Source organism: Sycon ciliatum, chromosome 5, assembly GCF_964019385.1.
Source record: "Sycon ciliatum chromosome 5, ocSycCili1.1, whole genome shotgun sequence".
Classification (NCBI taxonomy): domain Eukaryota; kingdom Metazoa; phylum Porifera; class Calcarea; order Leucosolenida; family Sycettidae; genus Sycon; species Sycon ciliatum.
Genome location: NC_088647.1, coordinates 5,161,020 through 5,173,858, shown reverse-complemented (window position 1 = coordinate 5,173,858; position 12,839 = coordinate 5,161,020). Strand labels below are relative to the sequence as shown.

The following is a 12,839-nucleotide window of genomic DNA, read 5'->3' as shown; positions in this document are numbered from 1 at the left end:
AAAGTTGAAAGTAATAATTATTACGTGTATTTTGTTGGTGCGTTTGATAGCTAGCTGAGGTCTTCCTGCTCGTTTTGGTGCCGCACTTGCTTGGGCGACTGTAGTTTGAGCTTTTTGTTCTGAAGAGTGTAGTTTTCAATAGGATTTTTCATCCGTTTGGAGGGAGTACACGGCCAGGAAACACCCACCATCGTGTTCAGCGACCTCGAATTATGTAGAATAGTGCTTTCTTCTCGAGCTGGGGGATCGCTCTTCATCGCGCTTTTAAGACTTTCACCTCCTGGTCGCCCAAAATGAATGAATTTCTGGACCCAATATGTTCAAGCGCTAGGAGTGTTTCAGATGATTTGTTGGCCCTAGTGAAAGATTGCACCTGACGTAGACTTTCGCTATTGCGACAAAGTGAGCTATGATTTTGTATTCGACTCGTCGCTTTGAAACCAGAAAGAAATTGCTATGGAGTGGTGCTCTGACATGGATCGCGTCAGTGATTGGATGGTACGCGTATTTCACTATTGTGCATTTTACATGTAAAATGTACAGTCATGTACATGTACATGATTGATCAACTGTGTGACGGCCGCAGTAAAGTTGAGCATCTGAAGACCAAACTGCTGTATTTATTATTTGTACATGTATAATACAACCATAGCCATCAGTGCTCACTTCAATTTCATAGTAATGGAACTCGTGTTCAATGGATTTAGCATTGTTGCTATGGTGGTTGCTACGGGCGCCGCGCTCGTTCTCATTGGTCATCGCTTGTCGAAATATTATATTTTGGTCAACATTAGGACTAACCAACCTGATTGATTATGCCACAATTATGCTGAATTATGCTCGGTTCCACTATGTATTCACGCTGTACAGTCATAGAGGATTGAGAAACCACGCATACACACACGCGGCCCCAGGGCTTTCTGACAAAGCTGTATTATGCCCGAAGCATAATTTTTGTCTAAACCGAAAGATTATGCCGACCTTACATGTTGGAATCCGTATATTATGCTGGAGCATATTTTTTTGACAAAGCTGTATTATGCCCTAAGCATATTTTTTGTCTAAACCGAAAGATTATGCCGACCTTACACGTTGGAATCCGTATATTATGCCGGAGGACAAAGCTTTAATATGCCCTACAAAATGTAAGCATAGCCCTTTCCCAAAGGTGCTCGCCCTTTTTTTCGCCCGTTTTGACCCTTTTTGGAAAAGCCTGTTTCTTTCGCCCTTTATTGCGTTTTTTGGTGAATATCGCCCTTTTTGAGCTTTTTTAGCTGAAAAAGTGCTAAAATCTGTTTACTCATGCATACGATCGCAGTTTCCGAGTGCTCGATATCGCGATGGGCCTTGGCACGCCGCTTTTTGGGGGGGTAACACGCTGGTGAAGCTTGTACCCGGTGTACACAATGCTGTAAACAGTGGGTTTTTTGAACTTACTTCCTGGTTTGCCTTTCTAGGACCCAGGCATAAATGGAAGAGTGCGTATTCATTTCTCATCTTGGGTTCATATCTAAACATGTATCATGGCTATGCTTCACTGAAAAAAGAGCACTTTTGCCTGTTTTCACTGAAAAAGAGCACTTTTTCAGCATATTTTGAGGGATGCGAAAAGCACTAAGTGCTAATTAAAAGAGCACCTTTGGGAAAGGGCTAATCATGGCTATGCTTCACTGAAAAAAAGAGCACTTTTTGCCTGTTTTCATTGAAAAAAGAGCACTTTTTCAGCATATTTTGAGGGATGCGAAAAGCACTAAGTGCGAATTAAAAGAGCACCTTTGGGAAAGGGCTACCTAAGCATAAGTTTTGTCTAAACCGAAAGATTATGCCGACCTTACACGCTGGAATCCGTATATTATGCCGGCATAATTTTTGGACGAAATCCCAAGATTATGCCAAATATTATGCAGGCATAATCCGCCAAGGGCTATGCGTGAAGCTGGCTACATGTACATGTACATTGTAGGTCCAGCTCCAAAAATCGTGCATCTGAACCCGTCCGGCTTCGTCCGGAGACTTGACGTTGCAAATCAACCTTCTCAGTGGATTGTTTCAGACAACATGCTCACTGCTGTTTAAGTTTTTTTCTTCTACGCTTTGGCCTTGATCCAAGACGGCCTTCTTAAATCGACTTTTCCAACTTTCAAACTGGCATTATGGAGTAGTGTGAGCATTATACATGTAAGTGGCATTATACCATCATAATATATTATAATTATTATTAGCATTGCCTTTTAGGCATATGCGGGTAATGTCGGCAGAAAAATTGGCAGAATTCGGTACTTTTTCTGGTAAGTTTCATGCATGTTTGGTATGTGGATAAAGAAATGGAGCAGAAATCGAGGAATTGCCCGCCATAAGGTTTGTATGGTTCTGCCAATTTCACTGCTTTTCGAGCAGAATCTGCCGCACCTTTTCGAGCATTATCCGCACACCCTAATTGCCTTTAGCATTATCGCAGCAAATAACTAGCATTACCCGCCCATGCCTACCCCTGTAAGAAGGCCTTAGGCCTGTGGGGATTGCCCTATCAAAAATTTGATAATAATGAAGCCGGACGGATTCAGATGCACGATTTTCAGCCAGCTTCATGCATGACATCGTTGTCGACCGGCAATTATGCTTGTAATGCCAATTTTGCATGCGAAATGGTGTTATAATGCCAGCATTATGCCACCTGGAAAAAAGGGACTATACTGCCAGCCATAATGCTAGCATTACCCGCCCATGCCTAGTGCTACATGGAAAAGTGCAGTGGTATTTATTGAGTCAAAGCAAGTTTATTTGAATTTCATACGGTTGATGGTGTGGTCACTAATGAGTGTGGGTATGTAGCAATACAGTGCAGACCAGGTCCTACATATTTTCTGGAAGCAGTCAATTATGTAGCGTGTACAGTATACTACATAATACTTTTGCAGTATTAAAATTTATATCTGACTCCTTGTTACAGGAAATGATTGTGTGGAGAAGACAATGAATACAAATACTTTTGAAAGGTGCTGGTGATGTCGGCTACAAAAAGAGCTAAATGCACAACACCTGTTTCAGCAAAATGATTCCAGTTATTTGTCAAATAAGACTCAATACTGAAAACTGGCTAATGTTTGCAATTTTGCAAGTTAAGAAGAGCATAATGCAAGACAGTATCAACCATCGTGAAATCAAACTTCAAATAGTGGGTGTATATGATCAAGAGGACAAGTCATACATGTATGTACTCTTGATATGATGTACATGTATGTGTCGTCGCCACAGTGCTCCGCAAGCATTTTGGCATCTCAAACTCGCTGGTTCTGAGATATCGTGAAAAATTTAGTGAAGCGAACACCAGTAGTACATGTAGTATTGGGCAATTTTATACAGTAGATGGGAGGTAAAATACCCTTTGAAGGCTTGACAGAGAACGAGAAGATGTTCCTCACGAACTGCAGTTTAATTAAAAAATCATTTTCAAGAGAATGGACTCCGATGGAGAGCTTGGAATAAACACCACATGCAAGAAACTAGATGAAAGATGAGAGACCAGCAGGGCAAGTAGATACGGAAAATGGAGGATCAGCAATAGCCAAAACCAGAGTAAGTACATGTAGATATGTAGCATTTTATCACTCCACTCCATAATCTAACGGACAATCTCTGGTGCATTGAGGAAATGAGTGAGACAGGGTACGGTAAGGTGCGTGTTGGTAAGGGTTAGATGCATAGGGGAGGTGCAAAGGGGGCTCAGGCAGAGGAACAATGGTGAAACGAGAGAAGAAAATCAGTGAAAGAGAAATCCGGGACTCTAATCAGTTTGCAAGCGGCACTAGATACTAATCAAGGGGCCGAAGGAAACAAAGACATCCAAGTAATACAACACTTGAGGTGCAGGAGAATAGGCATGTAGGGACACGGAGGGTAGCTAGTCTTAGGTCTATCCACAATTTGGAAAGGGCAAACAAGGGACACGGAGGGTAGCTAACAAGCTGGGTAGGATGAAAATCAGGGCACACAAATTGTATAGAATGAGTATAAAAATTAGTCGACGTGATGCAAGTGGTCTCAATACTTGGATGCCCGGAGAGCAAGACGTGGTCATTAGCAAGTCTGGTATCGATAAAGGAATAAAGCTGTACATGTTGACACAGATAATCTGTCTGTTTCTGCCACCATACAGTAGAGGAGAGATGTCAATAGGGGAAGTTAATGTCTATTTGTTCGAATCTGTATTTTCCTAACAGCCTGGTCAGGGACGCAGGCGATATAGTATCTGTAAAAAGAAGTTGGCTGAATAGATGTAGTCCAGCGCAATTTAGGCAGTTGCCATAGCAGAGGGGACAGTGTCTGGAGCACTGATGGCACCAACGCTGCCGTATCTGAAGACAAAAAAAGCACGACAAGAAAAACCGCAAGGAAATCACTATCAAGAGCCACAAGGAAACTGGCAACTGTATATGAAGACAAACTCCCACAATAATAAACCAGTGTCATCGCCGTTTGGTTTGATTGGAAGAGTAATGTAGAGGGTGGCACCGTATTGGAACAGGTTCATATTTTTAACCCCTTGTCGTATAAAGGGTGGCACAACATGACCAATACTGTGCAGCAACCAACACAAATTAATCATCCAGTTGAATTTAATGGCCAGCATTTTTACAAATACAGTCAGACCTCGCTTAACCGCACACATTCGTTTTCCACAAAAAATATCCGGATTGGTGAATAAGAATAAAAATACCATAGACGAGGGAACCGGATAATTGAACACACATTCTGTATGTATGCATGCCAATTATAAGTCGGAAACCAACAGTTTTCTTCCGGAAGGCGAGGGATCCGGATAAGCGAGGTCTGACTGTAATAGCAAGAGAAGCATTCACAGTGACACAAGCTGATAAATATTACTTACACAGTGCTGCGGTATTTCTCAATGATTGCGCGCTGCTCCATGCGTGGTGCATCTTCGAATAGAACTTGTAGCTCAGTCACCAGCTCGACAATTTCAGGAAAGGAATAATTTGAAGAAACCTCTAGTTCGTGGGTCTGCAGACACAAATACACAGAAAAATAAATGTCATTGAAGCACAGCACACAAAGTCACCACCTTAGCGAGATTTAAGCCGCATCCCCTCTTCAAGGTAAACAATTTACTTCCAAAGCTTTAACTATCCTCGTTTAAGGTAGCTCGGGCCTATATCGCTGGTTGACCATGGCAGCAGTTCCTTTTACCTTCCTTCTCTCTCAAATTGTCTGGATATTGAGTATCTCGCTTGAGCGCTTTCAAATAATAAATCCTGATTTGACTTGCGAAATCGTGGAACCACACGGAGAGTGACATGAGTTTCATCCCAAAACGCAAACTCCCATCGTATTCAGCCGTGTGCAAAGAAGGCGTTAAACTGGTGAATTTTCGGAAAAAGTATTTCGGCATGAGCTACCTTAAAATAAATCATTGGTTCACAGAACTAATTCCTAGCATATTTTCCGCAAACAAAAGTAAGCCGAGTCAAAACGCCTCCATTTGTGGACCTTCTTACGAGCTCGACACAAAACAAGTTAGAGAACCATTCCTCACCCAGGCAGGTAGTCCCAGGGTGTGTCGCGCAAGGCACAGAGATGCAGCGGCCACAGTCGATGGTAGGTAGTTGATAAAGGGGTCAAACTTCAACAGTGTCAGCTCACAGAGGAACTGTGGGTGGGGCAAAAAGATAGTACACAGACAAAACAGAAGAACAAAGGTACTAAGTATGGAACAATCCACACAGAGAAAAACAAGCATTAGGCTTCAGAAATAATGATACAATGTACCGCAGAGACATCATTGGCTCGAAATCTGAAAATCTTCCTTAGTTTGATTTCCAGGAAAAATAGGCTTGGTTTTACACATCAGAATGGAGTTAATTTTAAAGGTCCATATTAAAGGGGTCGGCCGTATTTTTCAAAAAATTAAAAAATCCGTTCTCAGGCAAAAGGCTCTTGACGACCCCTATTAAACCATAGGTTGAATTTCAACGGTTACTGTTGACTGCAAAGGACAATACAGTCAACCTTGCATAGCCGGTCCTCTTTTATCCGGATACCTCACCATCCAGAAGGAAATAGCCGGTTGCAGATTTACAGCATACAATCGGTTCCCTCGCCTATCCGGATATTTTGTGGAAAACGGATGTGTGCGGTTAAGCGAGGTCTAACTGTAAAGCAAGCGTGGAATTTGTGGGAACAGAACCGGGCATTGAATAATTCGCCCAGGTAGCATTATCATTTGTCCTTCACACAAGCACATTCTTGGAACTCACCATAGCTAGCCACATGACACGCTGGCTGCAATTGGAGACACTGGCAAAGTGTTCCAGGAAGCACAGGGAAGTCGGCATAGCCATTTCATGCTGCAAGTGGAGGAGCAAAAGCATCTCCATGCGCTGGATCTGCACGAAAAAGAAAAACATTCACATGTAATGGACCAGAGAAAAGGATGCATGTCAATTAACCCTTTAAGAGCCACAGAAAAATTTCAAAATTCTGCATTTTTTCGTGTTCCTTGGATCATAGCTTCAGTTCTACTCACTCAATCCTCACAATCTAGGGCTTCCTGGAAAGGTCTCCGCGAGAGAAAGAGAATGAGGTCGATCATGATAGCCAGCACACCGTCTATCCAGCGCTAGATCGCAGCGACAGTACGAAAAATGCCTCAAATGCGTCCAATTGCGTCCCGCTCCAGATATTTCATTTTACTCGATCGTGGAGTTCCAATTTTTTCGCTGTGTACTCTTGACAATATCAACAGTAAAACCCGTGCAAATCCGAGTAAACCAGCGTGACGAAAAGTCTCAAAATTCTCAATACTAAAGTCGCACTGCGCGCTTTTGAAATTGCCGCGATCGCGGCTCAACTTACGAGTGATTTATCTCGAGAACCGTTGCTCGCAGCGCTTCGCGGATTGTTTCTCCCGACAGGTGAGCGTTTTCTCTTCGCCCTGGATATTTCGATCACTGGATTTGAGCGAGATTGGACTGAGTTACGATCTGTTGAAGTTTTGCATTTGAATGCGTCGTTTACGACGCATTCAAGTATGGGGCGGCTCTTAAAGGGTTAAAAGGGAACACAAAATAGGAACTACAATCATTTAGGGGTTAAACAAATATCGAAGTTTTTCTTCTTCACAAAACGAAATAATTTCGTATCAGAAAACATTGATACATGACAACATTGATACATGCACACGGCCAAAGGAGCAGTGACGCACTTACAACTTTTGCATGTATTAGGCCATGGTAAGTAGTGTTGAAACGATCTCACCGGATACTCGTTAGCTCGCTCGCCAGAAACTCAGCTCGTTTGTGCGGCCAGCTCGTTTGCACTAACGAACACCGTACTCCGTACACATGGCAGTATATGTCGACCGGGGAGTCGTAAAATATTTTACGACTCCCTGGTCGATCGAGAGTCCAGTCCCGCGCAAAGTGAAAATCACTCGCAGTTACAGTGACTGTATGTCTGCACGACACTTGAGTTGTTTCAGTTGCCGTTGCAGCTTTGGTGGACTCTACTGATGTCTTGTTCCGCATCTGTTGACCTGTCGCAGGATATGCTTCGGTCACCTCTCCATTCGAGTGAAAGTTACGCTCAGTCGTTTGGAAGTTTTCTCCCGCGATGCAGCGAAGACCAGGGCTACTTGCAATCTTTGCAAAACGGTCTATTCTTACAAAGGCTACTCGACGACGGCGCTGAAAAGACATCTCGAAACCAAACAGCAGTCCGAAGTGAAGCAGCAGCAACCCCAAATGCCGGCGGTGATAGTTTGCACCAGCTGAAAAAAATCGAACTTAGAAAAAAAATTATTCAAAAAATCATATTTGCCACATCAATGAAACTCGTTAGCTCGCTCGATAGGTTGCTCGTTAGTGGAACTGATCGCTCGTTTGTTATAGATACGCTCGTTTCAACACTAATGGTAAGTACACGCGCACCGACGATTTTTGGCGGCGCACCGACGATTTTTTATTATTTCTATGCATGCATATGCGCGCATGAAAACGGTCAATGCAAAAGGCATGAATCCGGTAGTAGTAAAATACCGGTATTTTTCTACTCCCTGGCCTGAATAATAAAATAATTATATGAACCTATGACGTCAAGAGTCCATAACCCCCCAGAGTGCGCAACTCCAGGTTGGGGTCTGGCGCAACGAAATCCAAACATTGCGTCATCCGGTCCATAGTCAAGCATGGGCGGATGGGGCCATGTGCATATCTGGTACATCCGCTACTCACTACATGACGTATGAAGTTTGGATTTCGTTGCGGCACTGATTTGTGCTGAGAAGGATCACGAGTTGCACACTCTGGGGGGTTATGGACTCTTGATGACGTACATATGTGTGACCCTATCTTTGGAAATAAAAAAATTGTGGGAAATAAAATAAAAAATCGCTCGCTCGCACCGATTTTCACAGGCTCATGACCTGAGAATCAACTTTATTTTTTACCATGGCCTTATGTCAACATTTTTTTACGTTCTGAGGGGGAGGGAGGGGTTGGGTCCAAACTAAAATAATTTATTGGTGAAAACAATCGATATTCACGGACGGCCCCTTATAATGCTAGCCTTGCTGCAATGTACCAATGTGAAACTTTGCATGCCTACCAGAGAAGAGGCAACATAGCTCGACTAGTATAATGCATGTTGAGTGGTCATGCAGCCTACCTGTTCAAGGCTGTACGTGTTGTCAGTGATGTAAACAAACTGAGAGATCTCCGGCACAGTGATCTCCTCCAGCTTGCTTGCGACAAGGACAGCAGTTGCACCAACCAACTGTAGCTTACCACGGTGCACATGCATAACGGACAAGAATCGATCTACATACCTGAAAGCAGAACGAAGGAAACAATAAATTAGGTAAAGTATAGAGCACTGGACAGGACCCAAGTGTGCAACCTTTGTCGTGAGCTACAATGGACCAAGTCCGTGGAACTACTTGGGTCAACACGTGCACGTACATGTATCAGAGAGAAGCAAATGGCACCAGACTCAACACATAGAGCAGAAGACCAACGGTAAACCACACCTTACCCAACAGCCAAATGAAGGGTCTGCGAGTGAAGCTTGTACTCTTCTGCAACCGACACCATCCAGTCAATGAGAATAGTTCTCATCCATGGCTCGATATCGGACTGTTTTGCCATGTATCCTGGCCAGGGGCGCAACCGCACCTGACAGGAACAATCAACAAGAATAAGAAAAAATGCATCAAACATATGATATCCTGATGCAACACCTAGTACTCTGTCCCCTTGGAAAAACGCGATTCCGCGGCAAATTTCGCAGAAGGTGCCATCATCCGCGGAAATCACGGAATCCACACATTTGCCCGCGGAATCTGAATTTTTTAAGGGTAAACAGAGTAAACCACTAAAAATTACTACTCAGAAAGCAGCAGAAAAACTACTTTGCGATCTGTTTGAGCACATTTCTCTCCAAGATTCTTCACTCTCATTCAGTTTGTGACTGCAAAGGATAGTATGAAAAGTGCTCCTTCATGCGACTAGTTGTCATATCCTCTACCAAGAGTACTCTCGCCTCTACGAGGAGGGTGAAAAACTTGCAGAAAGTGCCGCAGAAAACCCCCTTTCCCCGCGGAATTTTGAATTCATGGCCGCGTTTTTCCAAAGGGACAGAAACTGTACTACTGTCGTCTTGCCCAAAGGACGAACTATTTCTCTACGCTCTCGCCACTCCACACAACAAAAGGACTGGGAAAATAGTAGTTCTCGATACCGAGAGAGAAAGCTATTTCGTACCACACTTCAAGAGCCGACGAGAGAAGTGACAACTGACAACTGGCAAAAGGAAACATATTTCGGAAATTGGTGCTCTCATCATGTCAGCACAAAAAGGTGCACGTGTCGGCAATACAATAAAGCAGCGCAGCAGCATGTACGACACAGAGACACAAATACAGCAGCATGTACGACAAAGAGCTACTACTCAGAAAGCAGCAGAAAAACTACTTTGCGATCTGTTTGAGCACATTTCTCTTGCCAGTGCAGGTCTCTCCAAGATTCTTCACTCTCATTCAGTTTGTGACTGCAAAGGATAGTATGAAAAGTGCTCCTTCATGCGACTAGTTGTCATATCCTCTACCAAGAGTACTCTCGCCTCTACGAGGAGGGTGAAAAACTTGCAGAAAGTGCCGCAGAAAACCCCCTTTCCCCGCGGAATTTTGAATTCATGGCCGCGTTTTTCCAAAGGGACAGAAACTGTACTACTGTCGTCTTGCCCAAAGGACGAACTATTTCTCTACGCTCTCGCCACTCCACACAACAAAAGGACTGGGAAAATAGTAGTTCTCGATACCGAGAGAGAAAGCTATTTCGTACCACACTTCAAGAGCCGACGAGAGAAGTGACAACTGACAACTGGCAAAAGGAAACATATTTCGGAAATTGGTGCTCTCATCATGTCAGCACAAAAAGGTGCACGTGTCGGCAATACAATAAAGCAGCGCAGCAGCATGTACGACACAGAGACACAAATACAGCAGCATGTACGACAAAGAGCTACACGCACAGCCATGTACTGAGTACCATGTACACGCCCGTCGCAAGATAAGCACACAAATCTGCAAATGCACTGGATGTAGTAGTAGTAGAATTTATTATTTGGATGTGCACCCGCACCCACCCCCCCCCCCCCCCCTCCCCCTTCGGAACCTAAATCCATATTTTGTGGACATTCAGAGTATAAGGCGAACACTACACTATAAGCGGTGTGAGCCGCACTCGCACGAAGTCAAAGGGGTGAGTCTTTTTTTTAAGTGTTTTAAAGTGCAGCTAACAATCTGGAAAACACGGGACTTGTCCACCACAACACTTATTTGCAAAGACACAGCATTGTACACTCCTGGAGGGCAGATACTTTTTAGGCAGCACTCACCTCGCGTCGTCGGAGCACTGTCAGGATGTCATCACTGTACTCCTTCAAACCCAGACTCTGGAAGCTGAGGTGTGTAGGACTTCTGTTCTCGGCGGACAGGGGGGAGAATGCATCTAGAAGAGAAGATTTCGGAGTGTTGATGCGCGAGTGTTCTGCACGAAGGAAAACCCAAACTGGAAATGTCATCCATGCTCCCGATAATCACACACAGCTATGATTATCAATGTTGAAACGATACGCGATACGTCGATTGCAAAAGGACAGGGGAGTGAGTGTTGAGTCTATTCTTCATGAAGCTTGGTTTAATAGCACATTCGATTACACACTATTTCGTCCATGCACACACCATATTATTACACCGAATCTAAAGAATCAAATCAAAAAGAGCCAGGATACTCTAGAAGGTACAAGTCAGGATACCTAATACTTTATTAACATTTTTCATTTTTAGGAAATTAGAGGCCACATGCCACGTACTGCTCTTTTCTCTCCGAGCAAGCCAGATATGAAAGAAAGAAAAAATCATCAGTCACACCACCGGGACTCGAACCAGGGACCTTGCTATTCAAATTTGAAAATAACATGTTTCATGATAACACTACACACTCCAGCAACCAATTTAGTTCTCTGAAGAAGCTTTATAAATCAAGCATGGGAAACATCTGACACAGCTGAATTTTTGTCTGTTTCTATTTTACTTCACCAGCTACACAGGCATCTCTGCCTTCTCGTCTAACCATAGTCCATATTTTTCCCTGCACTGCAAGCGACCACAGAGGCCATATACGGTGCAGGGACTGCGTACCTTGTTTGGCGGGATCAAAGGTTGGGAACTAACCTTTGGAACGGGGAACATTTCGACTGATGGAGGAAAAGAAGTATCACAATCCGTATAAATACTAAATCGGTATAAAGATTGGCATAATGGCTGGAACACTTGTCTGATCTCCAAACCAAATCAAATCCGAAAGACGAGGTTATAAACTCTTCGTTTCAAAATTGGCGGGACTAGTGTACAGTGATAAAACACACAATTAATTTATACCATGAACACAACTGACTGTACTCTTGTGTACCTTGCGAGCAGGGGCAAGAGTCGGTCAAACTGTAATCGGCGAAACCACTATCGCTGTGGTTTGTGCAGTGGCAGTGCGTGCTGTTACAACTGCCGATGCTTTGACGTGGCTGAAACAACCAAGCACATGCATTGCTTTCTCAGTACAAGAACAAGCCAAGGCTAGGGAAAGATGGTCAAACATGATCACATAATCCAGGAAATGGGAAAGAATATCAATTCTGTATTAGGGTAGCCCAAAGATTGACAGCCTATCGAATGTATGCGAGAAAACTGCTAACAAACAGGACCCTACCTGCTTCGCTTGCGGCTGCATACGATCCACCAGTCCAATACCGGAATCCTCATGACTCATTGCCATGGTTGTGGGCCGTCTTTTCACGGAGCGAACATCCATAGCACTAAGGACAGGAGAATAGTTCTGGTGCGGTACACTGCCAACGCATTCACGGTTTTCAGCCATACTGAATTTGGAAAATGATTCTAAAATGAGACAGAGGGAAAGGGGTTTGGCGCGGGTTATCTGAACCGAACCGCCAACTATTATTTTCTGTACAGACAGGGGTCCCGGCAGCTGTTGGCTTATCTCTCAACACTTGCTGTGACACAGCAAAAGCGAGCAAAAGCCAGACAAGCGTGCACGTTCAGGGGAGAACAAAGGGAAATCCGCCTGACAAGACACAGAGTAGGAGTTACGCCGAACAAACAGCGAGAGTAACTGCCGTCTTCGCAAACTTTCCTTGCAAGCACCTGCCACTTGCCAGGCCTCGGCCTCGCGCTCAAGATCGGCTTGGAGCTGGGTTCGCGAATTCGCGCTATGCTGAACGGCTTTTCGAGCGTTGAAATTTCGCGG

At 44.0% G+C, this 12,839-nt stretch overlaps 1 protein-coding gene across 1 annotated transcript; it reads right to left on the bottom strand.

Annotated features, from left to right (window-relative positions):
* Positions 1 to 3,414: 3,414 nt before the first annotated feature.
* Positions 3,415 to 12,773, bottom strand: LOC135817296 (G2/mitotic-specific cyclin-A-like). Its single transcript, XM_065330455.1, has 9 exons — positions 12,282 to 12,773; positions 11,988 to 12,096; positions 10,912 to 11,063; positions 9,049 to 9,188; positions 8,683 to 8,842; positions 6,276 to 6,404; positions 5,555 to 5,668; positions 4,889 to 5,022; positions 3,415 to 4,355 (listed from the first exon to the last, which is right to left on the bottom strand). The coding sequence occupies exons 1-9, from the start codon at positions 12,447 to 12,449 to the stop codon at positions 4,292 to 4,294; spliced, it is 1,170 nt and encodes a 389-aa protein (XP_065186527.1). The 5' UTR covers positions 12,450 to 12,773; the 3' UTR covers positions 3,415 to 4,291.
* Between the last annotated feature and the right edge of the window lie 66 nt (positions 12,774 to 12,839).

Bases quoted from the DNA above. Each gene is read 5' to 3' on its own strand.
- LOC135817296 (XM_065330455.1), bottom strand. From the start codon at position 12,449: ATGGCTGAAAACCGTGAATGCGTTGGCAGTGTACCGCACCAGAACTAT. The intron at 8,843-9,048 runs GTAAGGTGTGGT...TTCTGCTTTCAG, and splicing joins ACCCTTCATTTGGCTGTTGG to GTATGTAGATCGATTCTTGT. The intron at 5,669-6,275 runs GTGAGTTCCAAG...CCCCACCCACAG, and splicing joins GTGTCATGTGGCTAGCTATG to TTCCTCTGTGAGCTGACACT.